General features: G+C 44.2%; 1 protein-coding gene across 3 annotated transcripts; it reads left to right on the top strand.

Moving 5' to 3' along the window:
- The first annotated feature begins 295 nt into the window (after positions 1 to 295).
- Positions 296 to 20,943, top strand: DDX24 (DEAD-box helicase 24). Of its 3 annotated transcripts, none has more exons than XM_077910423.1 (9): positions 296 to 420; positions 2,280 to 2,996; positions 9,907 to 10,416; positions 11,507 to 11,660; positions 11,936 to 12,451; positions 13,837 to 13,912; positions 16,486 to 16,674; positions 18,188 to 18,317; positions 20,395 to 20,943. In XM_077910423.1, the coding sequence occupies exons 2-9, from the start codon at positions 2,285 to 2,287 to the stop codon at positions 20,664 to 20,666; spliced, it is 2,559 nt and encodes an 852-aa protein (XP_077766549.1). In that variant the 5' UTR covers positions 296 to 420; positions 2,280 to 2,284; the 3' UTR covers positions 20,667 to 20,943. The 3 variants fall into 3 exon arrangements, with proteins under 3 accessions (XP_077766549.1, XP_077766550.1, XP_077766551.1); XM_077910424.1 differs by lacking the exon at positions 296 to 420 and adding an exon at positions 722 to 880; XM_077910425.1 differs by lacking the exon at positions 296 to 420 and adding an exon at positions 1,189 to 1,321.
- The last annotated feature ends 340 nt before the right edge of the window (positions 20,944 to 21,283 follow it).

Below are 21,283 nucleotides of genomic sequence, written 5' to 3'. Positions count from 1 at the left end.
GGTGGGTTGTAAATTAGATGCTAAAACATCTGCAAGGCTCCAGGCACACAGCAGGTGCCGCATTCGCGGACAGCCAATGCACTAAAAATAAATAGAAGGAAGCGCGTTGGGGCGCAGCACCGGCTCCGAGGCGGAGGCCGCACGGCGGGCACAGCGGCGCCCCCAGGTGGGCCCGTGCAGGCCGCACGGCGGCTCTCCCCGCTCCGCCTCCCAAGCCGCACTGCAGAAACGCGCCGCCCGCGGAGAGGGACGCGGCGGGGTCTAGCCGGAAGCGGCGGGACTTCCGGCCCCAGGGCGCACGCGTGCGTGAGCGCAAGCCCCGCCCCGGAACTGCGGTGGACGCCGCCGCCGAGGAGAGGGGTGGGAGCGTGCGCGGCGGTTGGCCGGCGCGTGAGGGAGCCGCGGCGGGGTCTCCGCGCGGTGAGTACCGGGGCCCGAGCGGGGCCGGGGGCGGGCTCCCGGGGGCCCTGTGGGGTCCTCGAGCCCGGAGAGGGCGGCAGCCGGCCTCGGCGCCGGGGGTCCCTGCCCTGAGCGTCCGGGCCCGGCGGCGTCGGCCTGTCAGGCCTGTCAGCGTCGTGCGTGAGGCGGTGAGGCGCGGGCCCGGCCGCTCGCCCCCGGGCGCCTGACCGCCCCCGCCGTGGTGGAAGCCGGTGCCGTGCGGTCGCTGCGGGGCCGCGGCGGTGGGTGAAGCCTCCCTGCGCGCCGACGTGCCGAGCCCGCGAGGCGCCATGCCCGGCGGCTGCTGACGTGCGTCACTTCTTTGTGCGTGTGTGGAACGACCCCCCGTGGGAAGGATACCGTCGTCATCCCCATTTGACAGGCGGGGAGACTGAGGCCCACACAGATGGAGACGCCCTCCGCAGCCCCAGAGCCGGTCCGGGTGTGCACTGCCGTTTACCTTTGTCCCCGCCGCCCCTTGGTCTTTCTGGAAGGGGAGAGACCGTGGATGCGGTTCCGTTCGAGGGGCCTCTCTGTTGAAATGTGTTGCAGATCACTGACAGTGTCACGAGAAAGCCGGACGGGCGAAGGCCAGAATGGCGGGAATAGGCATTTGCCTTCTTGGGGGCCAGGCTGGAGCCCTTCTAAGTGAAGCCGGCCTCCCCAGACCCCCCTCACCCCCCCTTAACTCCCCACGTTCTTCTTTTTTATTTTTTTTAAGATTTTATTTATTTATTCATGAGGGAGACAGAGAGAGAGAGGCAGAGACACAGGCAGGGGGAGAAGCAGGCTCCATGAGGGGAGCCCGATGCCGGACTCAATCCCGAGACCCCGAGGTCACGCCTTGAGCTGAAAGCAGACGCTCAACCACGGAGCCACCCAGGTGCTCCCTCTCCCTTTTATTTATTTATTTATTTATTTATTTATTATTTATTTATTTATTTATTTAATATTTATTTATTTCTGATAGGGAGGAAAGGAGGGAGGGGGCAGAGACACAGGAGGAGGAAGAAGAAGGCTCCATGCCAGGAGCCCGACGAGGGACTCGATCCTGGGACTCCAGGATCGGGCCCTGGGCCAAAGGCAGGCGCTAAACCGCTGAGCCACCCAGGGATCCCTCTCCCTTTTAAAAAGATGAGAACAGGGATCCCTGGGTGGCGCAGCGGTTTGGCGCCTGCCTTTGGCCCAGGGCGCGATCCTGGAGACCCGGGATCGAATCCCACATCAGGCTCCCGGTGCATGGAGCCTGCTTCTCCCTCTGCCTATGTCTCTGCTTCTCTCTCTCTCTCTCTCTCTCTGTGACTATCATAAATTAAAAAAAAGTCTTTAAAAAAAAAAAAAAAAAAAGATGAGAACACTGAGGTTCAGGGAGGAACAAGCACCACTGTCCAGTGGCACACAAGCGGTAGGTATTGGATCTGGAATCCAAACCAGATCTGGCGCTCGCATCTGTGCTCCTCCATCTCGTGAGTATCCTCTGTTTTTTGTTTTTTGTTTTTTTAATTCATTCAGAGGCAGAGACACAGGCAGAGGGAGAAGCGGGCTCCATGCAGGGAGCCCGGTGTGGGACTCGATCCCTGGTCTCCAGGATCACACTCCAGGCTGCAGGCGGCGCTAAACCGCTGAGCCACCAGGGCTGCCCGCGTATCCTCTGTTTCAGGCCAACTTGCCTGCTCTGTTGGTATCTCTCTTCTCTCTGATCTTCTTTCTGTATCTCTGTGTCTTCACTTCTTTGTAGGGCCTGATAACTCTGTAGGCTGTTCACAAAATATGTGTTGCCTCAAAACCCTGTGTTCTGCAGTTGCCGACCTAATGGGACACTTCTCTCCTTTTCTTTTCAGCAACCATGAAGTTGAAGGAGACAAAATCAAGGCCAAAGCCACCAAGCTATGGCAGATTTCAGACAAAGGGGATCAAAGTTGTGGGAAAATGGAAACAGGTGGAGATTGACCCAAATATGTTTGCAGATGGACAGATGGATGACTTGGTGTGCTTTGAGGAACTGACAGATTACCAGTTGGTCTCCCCTGCCAAAAATTCCTCCAGTCTCTTTTCCAAGGAGGAGCCCAAGAAGAGAAAGGCACAAGCTGTTTCAGGAGGGGAGGAAGGAGAGTCTAGCTCCTCAAAGAAAAAGATAAAGTTGAAGAAGAATAAAGACACGGAAACTGAAGGAACCAGTGTGCAGAAAGAGTTTGAAGTCAGAGATGCTGGGCCACAGCCCCAGGGAGATGGCACAGTTTATCCTGATCCAGAGATAGAGGAGGTGGTATCGGAAGGCTCAGCTCCGACTGTGCCAAAAAAGAAAAAAAAGAAAGGAAAAAAAAAATTGGAGCCTTCCCAGGGTACTGCTCCAAAGGTGCCCAAAAAAGCAAAGACATGGATGCCTGAAATGCATGACCATAAGGCAGATGTAACAGCTTGGAAAGATCTATTTGTACCCAAGCCAGTTCTCCGAGCACTCAGCTTTCTAGGCTTCTCTGCACCCACGCCAATCCAAGCTCTGACCTTGGCACCTGCCATCCGTGACAAACTGGACATCCTTGGGGCTGCTGAGACGGGTAAGGGCATCCTTAGCTGCCTGGGGTAAGATTGCTTCTGGGTCAAACTTACGGCTGCTAATGGGTTGGGTAGCTTGGGGAGAGAGGAGCTTGGAGACATAACCACAAAAGCAATGTTGAATGAAGGTGTTCAGAAGTCAGGCAGCTCTGGATTGAAATCTGCCACTTTCTGATTGGTACCCTGGACAGATAGATCCCTTTACCTCTCTGATCCCTGTAGTTCCTATTATAAAATGGAGATAATGCCGGTACCTGCTTGCTTGCTTGCTTGCTTATTTATTTATTTATTTTTATTTAGCCTTGTGGGTTAAATGTAAATGCCAAAGTAAAGTTTACACAGTACATTGTAAGTGACTTGCAAATGGTAGTTTTTTGTTTGTTTTGGTTTGGTTTGGTTTGGTTTTTTAGTATTCTTGAGCCACCTTAAATGGCTCGGGGTAAAGTAGGGTTAAGATTAGCCATCTAGAGAGGTAGATCTTCATTAGTATAAAGAATAAATGTCTGATTCTCAAAGAGTTGTCCAGAGATAAAAGGGCTGCTTTGGGAATTGGTGAGTTTATTGTTATTGGAAGGGTTTGTGTGATAGAAAACCATTAGGTGGATTTTGTAGGTAGATGTTGGCACGAGGTGACTGTTGGGTCTAGGCAGTATTTAAAGTTCCCTCATTCCCTGGGCCACCTAACACTTTATAAAGCAATGATGGGTTGACTAGACCTCGATAGACTGAATTACTAACTGAAGGGAGGAGCTTGTACTGCTTGTAACTAAGTCCAACTAGACCAGCAGTAACTGATAGAAATAAATATATAACATGAGCTACGTACATGATTTTAAATTTTCTAGGAGCCATATTTTAAAAAGGTAAAAAAACAGGTAAAAGTTAATTTTAATGATGTATATAATCAATTATATAAAAATATCAGTATGTAGTTAATTAAAATTGAGGTATTTTAATTCTTATTTTGATACTGTTTTCAAAATCTAGCATATATTTCGAACTTGATGCTCATCGATTTAGAGTAACCACATTTTACATGCTTGATAGCCATACATGGCTAGTGACTGTTAGATGGTATGGTATAGAACTAGACCATCTAGACACTTTGTGCCTTGGGTTTCTGGAAAGAGTGGTCAGAAAACGCTCGGTGAGGTCTTGTAGAAGAGTCACATAAGTGGAAGAGTGAGGAAGCCCCAGGGGATGGAAGTAATAATAATAAATTAGAACTCTTTTTTAGCATTTAAAATGTATCATGCACTGTGTTAAGTACATTATATTGATGAACTCAGTTCTCAAAATCACCCTGAGAGAGGTTGCATCATTCTCATCTTACTGATGAGGAAACTCAGCCTCACAAAAGACAATATCCCTAAAACCGCAGCTGAAGGTAGTGGTACCTGAATTCTAGACTAGGTCTGTGTGCTCTTAAGCATTTTGCTACACTGCTTTGGTTTCTGCAGAAGCCTGGAAATGGGTGTCTGGAGGCAGAGGCAAAGTTGTATCAGCCACTGTGGCTAGAGCCTGACATTTGGATTCATACTGCAGTTGTTACTGGGTATCCCCATAGACTGCTGTGAATCTGCAGGTCCAAGATTCACAAGGACTTTTGGGGCTGTGGACAAATTGCTGTGCAAACAGATCATGAATATCCATCACCCCCAAAAGATGCTTTGGGCCCCTTTTGTAGTCTCTCCTGGGCCCTACTCCTTGTCCATCCCCAGGACAACCTCTGATATACTTTCTGTCACCAGATTAATTTGCATTTTCCAGAATTTTATATAATGGAATCATACACTATGTACTTTTGGGAGGGGGTCGGTGTTTGGCTGCGTCACTCAGCATACTTTGAGATTCAGCCATATTATTGCAAGTGCTAATAGTTCATTCCTTTTTATTAGTAATATTCTAGTGTAAGGATATAGCACAGTTTACCTATCTGTTAATAGATATTTTTGTTCTTTCTAGTTTTGGGCTCTGCAAATAAAACTATCATAAATAGGGGCACGTGGTGGCTCAGTTGGTTAAGCATCTAACTCTTGGTTTCAGCTCAGGTTATGATTTCATGGTGGTGAGAATGATCCCCACATCAGACTCCACACAGCATGGAGTCTGCTTGATATTCTCTCTCCTTTCCCCTCTCTCCCCCACCCCCTGTGCATGTGTGTGCTCGCTCCCCACCCCATAAATAAATAAATAGATAGATAGATAGATAGATAAATAAAGTCTTTTAAAAAACTATCATAAATATTGGTGTGTTAGTCTTTGGGTATATGCTTTAATTTCTGTTTGGTAAACACCTGTGTAAGAACTAGGTTTTATAATAAATGTTACTTTCTAGGAATTTTTCCAAGAGATTATACCGTTTTCCATACCCACCAAGTCATGAGTTTGAATTGGTCCCTGTCCTTGCCAATACTGGGTATGTTAGAGATTGTGAGAGAGAGTTATGAGGAGAGGGAGAAGCACGCTTCCCCATAAGCAGAGAGCCTGACTTAGAGCTTGATCCCAGGACCTTGGGATCACATGAACTGAGCCAAAGTAGATGCTTGATGACTGAGTCACCCAGGCACTCTTATCTTGCCCATTTTTTAATTGGATTGTTGTTTTCTTATTACTGAATTCATGATATATGCTGGATATACCCCTTTATCAGATATGTGATTTAGGATTTTTTTCTCCCAGTGTCTTTGTCTTTATTTTCTTTACAGTACCTTTCAAAAGAACAGTTCTTTATTTTGATGAAGTTCTATCACTTTCCTTTTTACGAATGTGCTTATTATCTACAAACCTTTTGCCTAACCCAAGATCACAAAGATTTTCTCCAGTGTTTTCTTCTAGAAGTGTTACTAGTTTTAAGTTTTATGTTTCAGTCTGTGATCTTTATTGGGTAAACTTTTGTTTACAGTGAGAAGTGTGGATCACAGTTCCTTTTTTTCCCCTGAATATGGATATCCAGCATTGTTATTTAAAAAAGTATCTTTTTCTCCACTAAATTGCCTTTGTATCAAGTCAACTTGTCAGTTTCTACAGAGAGCCAGGTGGTATTTGGATTGAGATTGCATTGATTATAAAGCAAACTGAGGACAAATGACGTCTGGACCATACAGAATCTTTCTATCCATGAATGTAGTATATCCATTTTTTGGGGGGGTCTTTTGTTTTGTGGTTTTTAGTATATGCACATTGGTTATTAGATTTGTCCTTAAATATTTCGTATTTTTGATGCTATTGTAAATGGCAACTTAAATTTTTCTATTTCAGATTGTTGCTAACAAATAGAAATGTGGAGCATCTGGGTGGCTTAACGTTGAGCATCTGCCTTTGGCCCAGGGCGCAATCCTGGAGTCCCAGGATTAAGTCCTTTGTCGGGCTCCCGGCGTGGAGCCTGCTTCTCCCTCTGCCTCTCTCTCTCCTCTCTATCATGTGAATAAATAAATAAATAAATCTTTTTTTTAAAAAATAGAAATGTGATAGCTTTGTATATTGACCTTATTTCCTGCAACTTGGTACCATCAAGTAGGTTTTTTTTTCCTTTTTTTTTAAGATTTTATTTATTCATCCATTTTAGAGAGAGAAAAAATGCAAGGACAGGAGGAGAAAGAGAGAGAGAATCCCAAGCCAACTCTGTGCAACACAGATCTCAATCTCACAACCCTGAGATCATGGCCTGCACCAAAATCAAGAGTCAGATGCTTAACCAACTGAACTACCCAGGTGCCTCCCATCTAGTAGTTTCTTAAAGAGTACATCAGATGTTCTATAGTTTTTATCCAGTCTAGATGCCTCTTGTTTTTGTCTTACTGCACTAAAGCCTCCAGTACAATTTTGAATTGAAGTGGTATGGGGACAGGCACCATTATTTTGTTCCTGATCTTTGGGGGACAGTACTTAGTCTTTCATCATTAAGTATAATGTTAATTCTAGGTTTTTCATAGATGACCCTTTATCAGATTGAGAAAATTCTCTTCAGTTCCTAGTTTGCTGAACATTTTTATCAGGAACAGTTGTTGGATTTTTTGAAATGCTCTTTCTGCATTTATTAAGAGAAGTGGTTTTTCATTTAGTCTGTCAATATGGTAAATTACACTGATTTTCAAATACTAAACTTATATTCCTGGGATAAACCATATTTGGTCACAGTGTATTTTTCCACTTATATATTGGATTTGATTTGCTAAAATTTTGTTGATAATTTTTGAGTTTCTGTTCATGGGATATTAGTTTGTAGTTTTCTAGTAATGTCTTTGGTTTTGGAATCAGAGTAATGCAGGCCTTGTAATGACTTTTGAAGTATTCTCGTTTTCTGAAAGAGTTTGTACAGAATTGGTATTTTTTTTTTCTTCCTTAAATATTTGGTAGAATTCATTTGTGCCTGCACAGATGAATTTGTAGGATGGGCTTTAACTACGAATTTAATTGCCTTAATGTATTAGAAATATTTGTATTACTTAATTTTTCTTGCGTGATAGATTTCATTGCAGTTCATTAGTTTTTGTTTCCTGTGTTTTGAAGCTCTGTTATATTTAGGTGTATAAATGTTGAGGACTATTATATCCTGTAAATTAATTTATTCCTTTGATTACTAAATGGCCCTCTTTATCCCCATAGTATTTCTAAAATCTTCTCAATCTGATATTAATGTACCTTTTTTTTAAAGATTTTATTTATTTATTCATGAGAGACAGAGAGGCGCAGAGACACAGGCAGAGGGAGAAGCAGGCTCCATGCAAGGAGCCCAATGTGGGACTCGATCCCAGGACTCCGAAATCACACCCTGAGCTGAAGGCAGATGCTCAAGCACTGAGCCACCCAGGCATCCCCTTAATGTACCTTTTCTAGTATTATTTTGATTAATGTTAGCATGGTGTGTTTTGCATACTTGTATTTTTTCAGATTTTATTTTTAAGTAATCACCACACCCAGCATCGGGCTCGAATTTAACAATCCCAAGATCAGGAGTCACAAGCTCTATCAACTGAGCCTGCTGATGCCACTTATACTTTTAACTTACGTCATTGTATTTAAAGTGGGTTTCTTGAAGCTTCTAGGTTGGTAAACACATCTTTGTGCTGAGAGGGTGGTGTACCCCCAGTTCCACAGGGACAGAAGCCCTTGGGACCTTCCCAGACCTTGTCTTATGTGCCTCTTCATTTGGCTTTTCATTTGTATCCTTTATCATATGCTTTATATTAAACTGAGCCTAGTAAAAAATAAAATAAAATGGTGTTTGTGGAGAGAGCATAGGTTGCGTCTTGCTGTCTCATGATTCTGGCTGTTTATTATTTGTTGAGGTCGTTTCTATTTAATGTGATTATTGATAATAATTGAGTTGTAATTTGTTATTTTGCTATTCTGTTTTTCCTCTTCTTTGGACTGAATGTTTTTTATGATGGAATTTTATTTCCTTTATTGATCTTCTTAGTTGTAACTGTTACATCCTTTTAGTGTTTGCTTTTTAGATTCATAGTACAGATCTTCAACGTGTCATAGTCCATCTTCAAATAGTAATGTGTTATATTACATATAGTACAAGAATCTTACAAGACTATATCTCCCTTCTCCTTTACATTATGCTTTTTGTTCTACACTTTATGTGTTAGAAATCCAAAATACATTTTTATGTTTAATAGTTCCAAGGTTAAAAAAGTTTAAACTTAATAATATATTTAAGAAAAAGACATCTTTCATATTTACCCATGTCACTATTACTGTTTCTGGTACTCTTCCTTTGTACAGACATGGAAGTTCATCCAGTAGCATCCTCTGCTTGGAAGACTTGCTTTAGTACTACTTCTTGTAGTTCAGGTTTGCTGATGATAAGTGATTCAGCTTTTGTGTGGCCCTAAACGTCTTTATTTTGCATTTATTTCGAAAGGAATTTTTTGCTAAGTTTAGAGCTCTAGGTTGTCCAGTTCTTTTTTTATGTCTTCAAATAAAGATACTGTCTTCTAGTTTTGGTTTCTGATGAAAAGTACTGTTTTATCTGAAGTGTTAAGGGCCTTTGATCTTTTTATTTCTTATAATTCTTGTTTATAGTGTCTTGTGGGTTATTTTTTTACTGAGTGCTGCTCATTTTCCTTTGAAAATTACTTGTGAGAATTCTTTTTTCAATAGGTGTTTTGTTTTTTTAAGATTTATTAATTTGGGAGAGCACACACCAGCTAGGGGAGGAGCAGAGAGAGAATACCTCCAGCAGACTGCGCTGAGTGTAGAGTCTGACTTGAGGCTCAATTTCATGACTGAGATCATGACCCAAGCTGAAACCAGGAGTTGAGTCACCCATGTGCCTCTTGTGAGAATTCTTTTAGGCCTATGATAAAGGTTCTTCCACCAGAGATCATTTATTTGCTTTAGCCGGGAGATTATAACTTTGTAACTACTTTAAATTCTCAACTTGAGCTGTCTTGTTTGTATTAACCACCCAGAGGATGTGAATTTGGGCTTCATACACATTCAAAAATCAGTTTGAAAATGTTAAGGCATAGAAAGAAGTGTGGTCATTTTAAATTTTCTCAAAAACTAAGAAAATTGTCTTCTACTCCCATTTTCTCCACCAAAGGTCTTAGGAAACTATACATAGATTTCCATTCCCCACACCCTAATGTGGTGGTGTTTTTTTCAAAATAATGACAAAACTTGTTTAGATTTTTGGTGCTTGGACTTTGTGTATAATGCACATTGGTGACCTCAAGCCTCAGTGTTAGTCTGCTAGACTTTTTCTCAGGCTTTTAATTCCAGATGCCTTCTGCTTGCAGTGCTGTTGGGGAACCTGTGCTGAGTGGAGGAGCTTTGGGTTGGTCATGGTGGCACTTGGCTATCAGGTTCCCTTATTCTGTGTAAAAGAAAGATGCCTAGACAAAAAGTAAGTGTGTTTATCGATTCACACTTTTTTGTTTTTGTTTTACTTCTAAGGAAGTGGAAAAACTCTTGCCTTTGCCATTCCAATGATCCATACAGTACTCCAGTGGCAGGTGAAAAATAAACGTACTCCAGCTGTAAGTAACACAGGAGCATTACCTGGTGAGACCAGAACGGAGGCTAGAACTGAGTCTGAAGTTTTGCCTGATGAGATTGGAATAGAGGGTGAAGCCCTGCCCAGTGAAGCTGGAGTGAAGGCTAGAGCAACACCCAGCAAGGTCAAGACTTCAGCTGCTGTCTCAGACCAGATGCTACCCTTCTGTGATGATGATGCTGGTGAAGGACCTTCTTCCCTAATCAAGAATACCATCCCCAAACAGGATGAAGACAAAGAGGAAAAGCTAGATGAAGAAGAGACTGGAAGGTTGAAGCAAGAGTTGGGTGGCAAAATGACCACTTGTAAAGTACATCCAAAGCGCCCTCTCCTTGGACTGGTTCTGACTCCTACTAGGGAGCTCGCTGTCCAGGTCAAGCAACACATTGATGCTGTGGCCAAGTTTACAGGTGAGGTTTAATTCGATTTAATAAATACTTCCTGAGAGGATCCTAGATGCTGGGGTGGCAAAGATGAATGAGCTGTGGCTCCTCCCTTAAGGGGAAATCTCTCTTACCTGCCAGAGAATTAAGCCTTATAGAAAACTGTTTGAGTGACACTTTCTCCATTCTCCCAAGGATGACACATTTCTGTGCCATTCTAGATGCAAAGAAGTTAGTTCATTGGATGTGGTGGATGCTTAGGGCAGGAGTTGGCAAAGTACCTTTTTTTTTTGTAAAGTGCAGCCACACCCATTTATTTACATAGTGTCTATGGCTATTGCATTACGATGGAGGAATGAAGTAAAGTTAGTAGTTCTGACAGGTTTAGCTCACAAGGCCAAAATGCTTACTGTTGACCCTTTAAGAAAAAGTTTGCCGGACATCTGTCTTAGGCACTAACATATATCTTCTCGTGGAATTCCTTTCTGGAAAAGCTGCTCCATAAGAATTTTAACTTTAAAGCAGCAACAGTTGCAACTTTATAGTAAGCAACAGTGACTTACCAAGCTCTTATTATGTGCCAGGCACTTTACTAAGTATTTTGCCTACATGATCCTGTGTTTTCTTTCCTCTTTGGATACCTTAAGAAGTCATCCCAGAGAACAGAACAGAACAGACAATAGGCATTAGAGGAGGCTCATATTAGTTCGAATTGAGGGAGATGGGCAGGACTTTCTAGGGATATGTGTCACAGCTGAGAGTGACATCATTTCCAGCATTGTGGTACACTACTGTTTTCCTGGAACTTTGGATGTATATATGCCTGGGTTCAAATCCAGCTCTTCTATTGTTGATAAAGGGGAGAGAATATAAAGAAATGAAGTTTGGGAACTAGGCAAGGCCTAGACCATAGAAGATTTGATTATGCCTTCTAGGAGTGGTACCAAGAGGCAGGCCAGGCTCGCTCTTTTGGCTCACCATCCCCCACACCTCCCAAAGAGAGGAGAGCTATTCTGGTGATTGATTGTCTCTGTTAATCTGGGGTTGCCTGTGTCAGCCATGGCAGAAAATAGGCAGCCAAACTGAATAACAGGGTCTTATATTTTGTGTACTATAGGAATTAAAACTGCTATTTTGGTTGGTGGAATGTCTACCCAGAAACAGCAGAGGATGCTGAACCGCCAGCCAGAGATTGTAGTCGCCACTCCGGGCCGGCTCTGGGAGCTAATTAAAGAAAAGCACCCTCATTTGAGCAACCTTAGGCAGCTCAGGTAAGTGACAATACCTCCCCTTCTCTTTCACTCCCTTTTCTATTGTGGGCCTGAGGTAACATGATTGTGTATGCACTGCCTTCTCCCTATCACTAAGTGCCATGGTGTAGTACCAGCCAGAGTTTGGCCTTCAGAATACCTTGCATGAGGGAGATTAATTGAGCCCCTGGTGGTGGTGGTGGTGTTTGTGTATTTCTGTGTTGAGGGTGGAGATGGTAGTTAAGTGTGCTATATAAATGACTCCTCAAGTTATGTGGATCTCTCTGGATCTGTAGGTGCCTGGTGGTCGATGAGGCTGATCGGATGGTTGAGAAAGGCCACTTTGCTGAGCTCTCACAGCTGCTAGAGATGCTTGGTGACTCCCAGTACAACCCAAAGAGACAGACGCTTATTTTTTCTGCCACATTGACCCTGGTACATCAAGCTCCTGCTCGAATCCTTCACAAGAAACACACTAAGAAAATTGACAAAACTGCCAAACTTGACCTCTTTGTGCAGAAGATTGGTATGCGGGGCAAGCCCAAGGTCATTGACCTGACCAGAAATGAGGCCACGGTGGAGACACTGACAGAGACCAAGATTCATTGTGAGACTGATGAGAAAGATTTATATCTGTACTACTTCCTGATGCAGTATCCAGGCCGCACCTTAGTGTTTGCCAACAGTATCTCATGTATCAAACGCCTCTCTGGGCTCCTCAAAGTCCTGGATATCATGCCACTGACCCTACATGCCTGCATGCACCAGAAGCAGAGGTTGAGAAACCTGGAGCAGTTTGCTCGTCTGGAAGAGTAAGTCAGGCCTGTACCCAGAACCCAGGTTCTAGCCATTAGGTCAAGGTTGCCAGGATGGTGGTGAGATGGTGGGAAGCTATAGAAGATAGCTCTTTTTTACACATCATGAAGCAGGCTTACTCTCATCTAATGCGTTTGGTTGCTGATAATGCTCAACAGAAACTTTCCTACCTATAAGTAATGATGATAATAGTACCTACTTTTGTGGAACATTTAACAATTGATTAAGTATCATACTGTCATTTTAGATACAGTACCACATTCATTCAGTTCTAACATCCTTGAGAAGTAAAATAGATTGATGGTTAAGAATACAGATAGGCACCAGACTGCTTAAGATCAGGGCCATGGCTGTGCTACTTCTAGCTGGCCAAATTACCTCAGTGTGTTTCAGTTTCTCATAATTGGCATAATAGTATATTGGTAGAAGCTAATGGAGAGGGTTGTTAGGAAGATTAAAGGAATTTATACATATAAAGCATTTAGAACAGTGTCTGGCCCAAGGTATGTATTTGCTGAATGTTAGCTTTAATACCACTTATCATTTATTGTCATTATTCTCATTTTATAAATTGATAAGCGGATCAGCTTGCCCACAGTTTCTCATCCTGAAAGTGACAGAGCTGGGCCTCAGACAAAGCAGTCAGACCCAGAGCTCATGCTTTGTCCTACCATGCTGTCATTGTGCATCTCCTTTTGGGTCAGACTGATGACCAGGGTCAGTGTGCATGTTTTCAGGATTAGGGCCTGAGAATTGGAGGTTAAGCCTAAGTTGACTTTTGTCCAGTATAATGTCAAGTTACAGGGTGATTAGTTTCTAGAACAAGTATCAGGTTTATCTCCCTGGGAATGTTGCTAGGTAGAAGTTAATGGTTTATGTGGTGTCTAAGTGGGGCATCTGTCTGATTAGGTGGGGGCCCCCAAATGTGGGGCAACAATCGGGGGGAAACCAATGGTGCAGGTGATGAAAGAATTCACCTGAGGGAGAACAAAGGCGATAGGAGTTTATTGAATACACCACAAGGGAGTGGGTGGGCAGGCCAGCAGAGGAGAGGCTGTCTGCAATGAGGCAGTAAGTGGGGATGTTTTTAAAGGGAGATGAGGAAGTATGGCCATCTACGGCATTCTCCCTTTTTCAGTAACTGTGCCTACTTGTAAGTAGTCTGTTGGTCACTTAGAGCCTATGGGTATGTTGGGGTGGGGTCACCTGATAGGTCTGTCTGTATTTAGCCACATGGTAGCGTGGACTCTGTATAGTTCATTTTTCAAGTCTGTTTACCTCTATGTTTTATTTGATCAGGATCAAATACTCAGTAGGTGTTAAGAATCTGATTAATGATAGCTATTAGTTATTATTAACGAGCTTTGTCTCTCTATCACAGTTGTGTTCTTCTGGCAACAGATGTGGCAGCTCGGGGCCTGGATATTCCTAAAGTCCAGCATGTCATTCATTACCAGGTGGGGGCATTAGGGATTTTTTTGCATTGAATGGGAAATGTTTTAAGCAAAGGTTTGGGAAGGGAGGAAAGAGAGGGAGGAGGAATTGTTGGCCTCAAGGCCTAATGCAGCAGAGTACCACTGTCGTCATCTCGTGACTGATTAGCTGCTGTCATTTTTGGAAAGCTCAAGAGATTTATTCTCAAAAAACCCCTTGGCACTTCTGATACCACATAGCCCCTCTCTCTTTGATTTGGGCAAACTAATTGATATTGGCAGGTTAGAGTCTTACTTTCTTTATGGAATGGGCATAGTAGCATGTGAACTGGTTACCCTGGTAGAGAGAAATAGAAGAGTGTGGTGATAGGACCTGCCTAGACTTAAATCCCTGTTGTGTAACCTTGAGCAAGCTGTTTAATCTCTTTCTGCCTCAGTCTTTGTTTAATGGAAGTTATTACAGTGTCTACTTTAAGTTTTTTTTTGTTTTTGTTTTTGTTTTTTTTTTTACAATTTGAGAGAGAGGTTGAGAGTGAGCATGAGCAGGGTGGGGAAAGGCAGAGGGAGAGGGAGAAGCAGACTCCCCAGTGAGCAGGGAGCCCATTGTGGGGCCTGATCTCACGACTCCCAAGATCATGATCTGAGCTGAAGGAGACACAACTGATTGAGCCACCCAGGCGTCCCTTTTTAAGTTCTTATTAAGGTAAAATAAGTTAATGGGTGAACAGCTTAGACACCAGGCACATCCTGAGCACTGAGCACTTATTAAATGTTAGCTGCTCTTAATACTGACAATATTAGTGTATGCACCTGGCAAATCCTAACATAGAGTGGTGGTTAGGAGTCTAGGCTTCAGGGCTACCCTTGTAAGGTTCAAATGCTTATAGCCTGCTTCATAGTCTGTTAGCTTGGGCTGGGCTAACATCTTAACCCAGATGTTATGTTACTTAACATCTCTGGTTTCACTTGTCATTATTTGTAAACTGGAAGTGATGATGCAGCCTAACCTCTTGGGTTACCATGAGAATTAAATGAGTTCCTGCTGATGAAACCCCTCGCACAGTGTTAATTACTTAGGAAGTGGTAGCTATTGTGGTTATTATTATCTTATTATTATAAGAAATATTATTATTTCTTCCTTCTGATTCTTCATGGTTTAAAAAATCTTTCAGGGTGTATGGGCACCAGGGTACCTCAGTTGGCTGGGCATATGACTCTTGATTTCAGCTCAGGTCATGATCCCATGGATAGTGAGATCAAGCCCTGTGTTGGGCTCTGAGCTCACTGGGGGTCTGCTTGAAGATTCTCTCCCTTTGCTCACTCCCACATGCATGCAGATGCACTCTCTCCTCTTTCTCTCAAATAAAATCTTTCAGGGTGCCAATTCAATTTAGCAGATCTTTCTTCTTCGTTTTTGGGGAAGAGACTGGGCCAGTCTTTGTGGGAAATATCCAGATGAACAAGACACAGTTTTGTCCCCTGAGAAATCTCAGACCCACTAAAGGAGAGGAGATGACTACAACCATAAATTAAGGCAGGAGATACTAGAAGGTTGCAAAATATGGGGGAGAATGGTAGCTTCTAGTTTGGGAAGTTGGAAAGGGCTTTCTAAAAGATGCTTTGCATTTAAGGATGAGGAAGATCTGGGCGTATAGAGGTAGAAGGGAAGGAGAAAGAATGGTGTGGAAGTGGGCAGTTGGCTACAAGTAGGGGTTATGTTGGGGAAAGAAAGTGAAGAATGTCTAAGAAACTGCATTTCTAGCACCATTATGAACAGTTTAGAGCAGTACTTAGAGCTTCATTGGAATTGGTAGTGTTATCTGGGTTCAGTGGAGAAAACTGCTAGATTAGTGGTATTTGCCATGGGTGCACGGGAGGGAGGCATTGTCAGCACCTATATCATATCTGTGAATAATATCCAGTATGTATTAGAGTAGAAGCAATGGAGCCTAGGGGTAAGCATGGTCTTTGGAGCTAGACTGCTTCAGTTCGGATACTGGCTCCAGTATTTAATTCTTCACCTAGGAGGAATTGCTTAACATCTCTGTCAGTTTTCTGGTCTATAATATGGATAGTCATGAAAGTATTTCACGTTCTTGTTTGTGAGGAGTAAGTGGGATAATACATGTAAAGTGCTGGAATTGCTTGGCCCGTTGTAATTACATAGTAAATGTTGGTTATGATTACCATGGTCAATCATTCATGTAGAGTTAATGAAGAATCAGTGGAGTTTCTTTAGTTAGAGTGGGAATTAAGATCAGAGCTTTGACTCAGGAAGATTACAGTGGCAGCTTTGGGCTGGGTCAAGGGGAGTGGGGAGGCCTAGAGACAAAATAAGTGACTCTCATTGTTCTCTTGAGTAGTCATGAGGGCCTGAAGCCAGGACCGGGGGGCGTGGAGGGTAGACCTAGTGACCATAGTGAACAGGCCTGAAACATGAGGGCTAAGGGAAAAGGGTTGGATATGTCCACAGTGCTGGAGAGGTTTCTGGCTACCTGGCAGGGAGGGAGAGAGACCCAGCATTGTGTTGCTGGCCCTAAGGAGAAGAGCAATGCTGGCTGATAACCATGCATTTGATTTCCCTGTTCCTCTGGCAGGTCCCTCGTACTTCAGAGATATATGTCCACCGAAGTGGTCGTACTGCTCGTGCCACCAATGAAGGCCTCAGCCTGATGCTGATTGGGCCTGAGGATGCGATCAACTTTAAGAAGATTTACAAAACCCTCAAGAAAGATGAGGACATCCCACTGTTCCCTGTGCAAACAAAGTACATGGACGCGGTCAAGGTAAAAAGAAAACTTAGAAACCTAGTACTGATGAGGGAAGGAATGCCGCTGCACTTTTGCCTTGCTGTGAGGCCCTGGCAGCAGGACCCTTGAAAACTAATGATTCTGCCAACAGCTGAATAGGGAGGTCATAAAAACAAGAAAAAGAAAAAAAAAGGAATAGGGGTACTATACATGGCAGAAGGGTAAAGGTTTTTTTGAGTGGCCAAAAACATGAGGAATTTTCTTCCTGAGCCCTTCACTGCCTCCACCACCACCACCATCCTTCCCTCCGCTGGACAAGGACAGTGAGTGTGGCTACCTGGTAGTTGTAGGGAAGTAAGGTCAACTTGTCTTGCTGAGGCAGATACTAAGTTTTGTCACATCTGTAAAGCAAATGCCAGGAATTCCTACCATTGCTGGTTTTATTTTAACTCAGCAAGCATTCAGCGGAATAGGTGCTGCTGACTATGGGCACCGTGTGTTAGGTACCAAAACCAGGTGGATTTTCTCCATGGAGGTCCACTGGCTTGTGATGTAGACCAAGCCCATGCTGAAGTTCAGGTATAAATGGAGCACCATGGGTCTGGTGGGCATTATGGTTATATGGGTAGGAGAGGAGGTTTCTTCCAAGCCTCTTGCATATGGAGTGGTAGAGAGGAAAATAGAATTCCAGGAGTGGGGGAGCAAAAGCACAGAAGAATTCAGGGACTTTTGGCTCCTGTGGCTCAGAAGGAATGTTAGCTGTGTGGGGAAATATGGTGGGAGATGAGCTTGGAAGGATGAAGGTGACAGAATTCCCATTAGGGTTGAGAGCCACTCTTCCCATGGCTCCTTTCCCTCACACTACAAGATCTCTTCCATTTTTTCTGTGTTTACTGTCATTGTGGTCTGACTCCATCACCCATGAGCGGAGTTGAAGTGTTTTTGGCAAGAACAACATGGAAGAAAGGGAAGGCAGTTCTGTGAGTTTGTAGTCCCTCTGATCAGTCACAGTGGGGCCCTAACTCAGGGCTGTTGGAGTGTGTCAGGGTCCCTATGGAAGCTATCTGTGGTATCTGGGGAAGAGTTCCCTTGGGACACCTATAGACTGGCAGTCCAGCCAAGGTGAGCTTCCAACAAGTGGGGCTCTCCTGATTTGTTGTTAGGAAAGCTAGCTCTTGTGATTTCATTTGTGCATACTCATGTGATGACTGCCCTCTGCTTTTATCAGGAACCAGAACAAATTCATTTTGATGGGAGCTAATCCTTTTTTTTTTTTTTTAAAGATTTTATTTATTTATTCATGAGACACAGAGAGAGAGAGAGGCAGAGACACAGGCAGAGGGAGAAGCAGGCTCCATGCAGGGAGCCTGATGTAGGACTCAATCCCGGGTCTCTAGGATCACGCCCTGGACTGAAGGTGGCGCTAAACCGCTGAGCCACCTGGGTTGCCCTCCAGAGTTTTTTTTTTTAAAGACACAAAGTATATGAGCCCTTGCTTCCCAGAGGCCTGAATGCTCTGTCAAATGAACACTCTATTCCTTTTCCCCAGGAACGAATCCATTTGGCTCGACAGATTGAGAAAGCAGAGTATCGGAACTTCCAGGCTTGTCTACACAACTCTTGGATTGAACAGGCAGCAGCTGCCCTTGAGATTGAGCTGGAAGAAGAGATGTATAAGGGTGAGTGGTGGGCTGGATGGGACTTGAAGAATACATTCAGTATTTGTTTTTTCCTTCAACTTTTGTCCTGTTGGAACTTTGCCACTACCACGGATCCTGTTAAAATCAGCAAGATACCTTTTCTGTTTTTGTGACAGGCTGTAGTCCCAGTTAAGCATACAGCCCTTGGCCTTTGTTCCTTCTGTCTTATTTGTCTGGAGCCTTCAGCTGTCTCCCTCATATGGAAAGGTAGTGACATGAGGGGTAGGCTCTGTGACCACCGTTGGTCCATTCCCTTAACTGGCTGTGTGACTAGCTCAAGACCCTTAACCTCTCTTCTGTACTTAGGGTGTCCTCATCTATAAGGTACGGGTCATAAATTCCTGCCTCATGGGGTTATTGCAAAGATGTATTGATTAATGAGAATAAAGTGCCTGTGCCAGTGCCTAATAATATTTGACACATCTTAAATTGTTATTTATGATCATTATTGTTACTCCTGCACCAGTCATCATCTCATGTGACTTCCGTAGTCTCGTGACATAAACAGAGCAGGAATTACTGTCCTTTTATATATGGAAACCAGAAGCTCACAGAAGAGCAGCAGTTTGCACAGGGAAATGGCTCCATTACCAGCCTTTCCTGAGCCCCTACTCTGAACATAGGCAAAAGCCTAAGGATTCACGGATGAATCTGTGTGGCCCCTGCTCTAAGAAAGCTCTTGAGTCTAAGAAGTGAGAGCCAAATCTAGAACTGACAATACCAGAGTTAGATCCAGTGTTCTTTCCATCCCACAAGTGTGGCATCTGAGTGCCAAAGCCAACAAATTCAGAGGCCGACTTAAGCTGTCTGCTTCTGTCAACACAGAAGCTGGGAACCAGACCAGTGGGCTTGGTGACAGTTAGCTGTTCCTCCTGATAGCTCAGGCTTGGGGCTTGAGCTTCACTTCCTAAGGACCAGCTGGTATGGAGCCCTTATGGGCACACCCACCTCCACAGGTGTAGTCACAGTGCTGGTAGTGAGGTATAGGAGAGCTGGGCTGCCGGATGGTGTTCACAGTCTCCTGGAGGCTTTGTACCTGTCAGGTCACCCTATCTAGCTAGCAAGTAGCAAATGGGTGAATTGTAGGAAGAAAACTGATCTTCAAGTCAGGAACCTTGGGTTTTCATTGCAGTTTGACAGCTAGCTAGCTAGCTAGCTCTGTGACCTTTTAGCAAGTGCTCTTGATGGTAAAATTGAGAGAATTCCTGTCTCAGAGGGTTTTTTTTTTTTTTTTTTTTTAATGGAGTGAAGGAGGCGGGGTCCACCCGTGGGGGCCCTGCTGTTCTGAGGACCGGATCCCTCCACGCCATGGCCTCTGGGTGGCCCCTTCGAGAACCACCTGTGTGGCGGGTGGACAAGGCTAATGGGGGCACTGCACTTGGTAGAAGGAGGTGCCCAGCGAGGCCTGGCAAGACTCCGCATATCTCAGCAGGAAAAAGAAGGGGGAGCCAGGCTCTGGGCAGCCAGGGGCTCTGCCCTGCCCTCCGGAGGGCACGGGCTCCCGCTCTGAGGGGATCCCCAGGCCACCCCAGGGGCCCCCACACCTCTGCCTGCCCCAGAAGTGGGGCTCCCAGGGACAACCCGTTATCGGAATTATCGTAGTAACAGCCAGGAGCCCTCCCCCTCCCCGAGCCGCCCTCGTTATCCGTGCCCTTCCTTTCCTCCTTTAAGTTGGCACCGGCTTTATTAATATTTGAATTCTAATGGCTAATGCTTTAAATTAAGGTAGCATTTATAAATACTTTATAGTCCATGAATAATTGACCAAATTTAGTATTGTCATAACTCATAGTAAATTATTGATCCACGGAGTAAATAAATAAATAAAAATAAATAGATAGATAAATAGATAGAGTGAAGGACCCAGTGCCCCCCCCCCCCCAGTATCCCTCTCAAACTGTGCTAGAAGTTAGCCAATACTAGCGTCTTTAGAGAACTTTTGAGCCTTGATTCCCCAAGAGTTCCAAAACATTTTTCATCACAAGTATCCATCAAGGGAAACAAAACATTTCTACAAATCATAGTAAATATGGTCTGTTTTGTATTGTGTTTTAAGGAAGAAAAACTGACCAGCAAGAAGAACGTAGGAGACAAAAGCAGATGAAGGTCCTGAAGAAGGAGCTGCGCCATTTACTTTCCCAGCCATTGTTCAAAGATGACCTGAAAACCAAGTATCCAACTCAGTCTGGCAAGCTGCCCACACTCATGTCTACCCCACGAAATGGTGAGTCTGCTTTGAGCTGCCTCGCTAAACAGAAGAAGAAAAAGAAAAAGAAGCCAAAAGAGCAGCAGCCGGAACAACCGCAGCCAAGTACAAGTGCAAATTAACTGCCCTCCAGGTCAGTCTGTTAGTGACTGCACATTGTTTCTGTGTTCTCTGGTTATACAGGAAATCTTCCCACTTTGCCTTTCACTCCATCATCAACCCTGGTTATAAAAATCTCCCTCTTCCATGCCAGCCCCCATCACAGGAGAGACTTCATGCATATTTGTGTTGTTTTGGAGTAAAATTTCTATGCAGCAGCTTATATATTTCTGTGTCCCAGTGTGTACAGACTTCTAGTATGTTCAGCTTGTTTTCCTCAATTAAAGACAGTAGTCAGAACCAGCATGTTATTCTTGAATTTTTGGCTGGAATGTATAGCTGTCCTAATCCTCCTGCAGGATGCATGTGGGGTGCATCTGATCCCACTGGACAGTGTGGATGGAGTGGTAGGTCTTCACTTGTGGTCCCACTTTTCTCCACAACCCTAATAGCTCTTTATCTCTCTGCTATTCACAGCTTTTGTCTTGTCTGAGCCACACTGCAAGATGGGCAGGGAAGAGATTGCCATCCTTGGGTTCCAAGAGAACACAGGCATCCTTAACATCATACCCACTTGTGGGGAAGCCAGTAACAGTATGCAGAGTCTGGCATTGTGAGGCACTTGGGGTCTGGCACTAGA

The sequence above is a fragment of the Canis aureus genome, chromosome 9 (assembly GCF_053574225.1).
Source record: "Canis aureus isolate CA01 chromosome 9, VMU_Caureus_v.1.0, whole genome shotgun sequence".
Classification (NCBI taxonomy): Eukaryota; Metazoa; Chordata; class Mammalia; order Carnivora; family Canidae; genus Canis; species Canis aureus.
The sequence above is the reverse complement of the archived record's forward strand: the minus strand, read 5'-3'. Positions and strand labels throughout refer to the sequence as shown.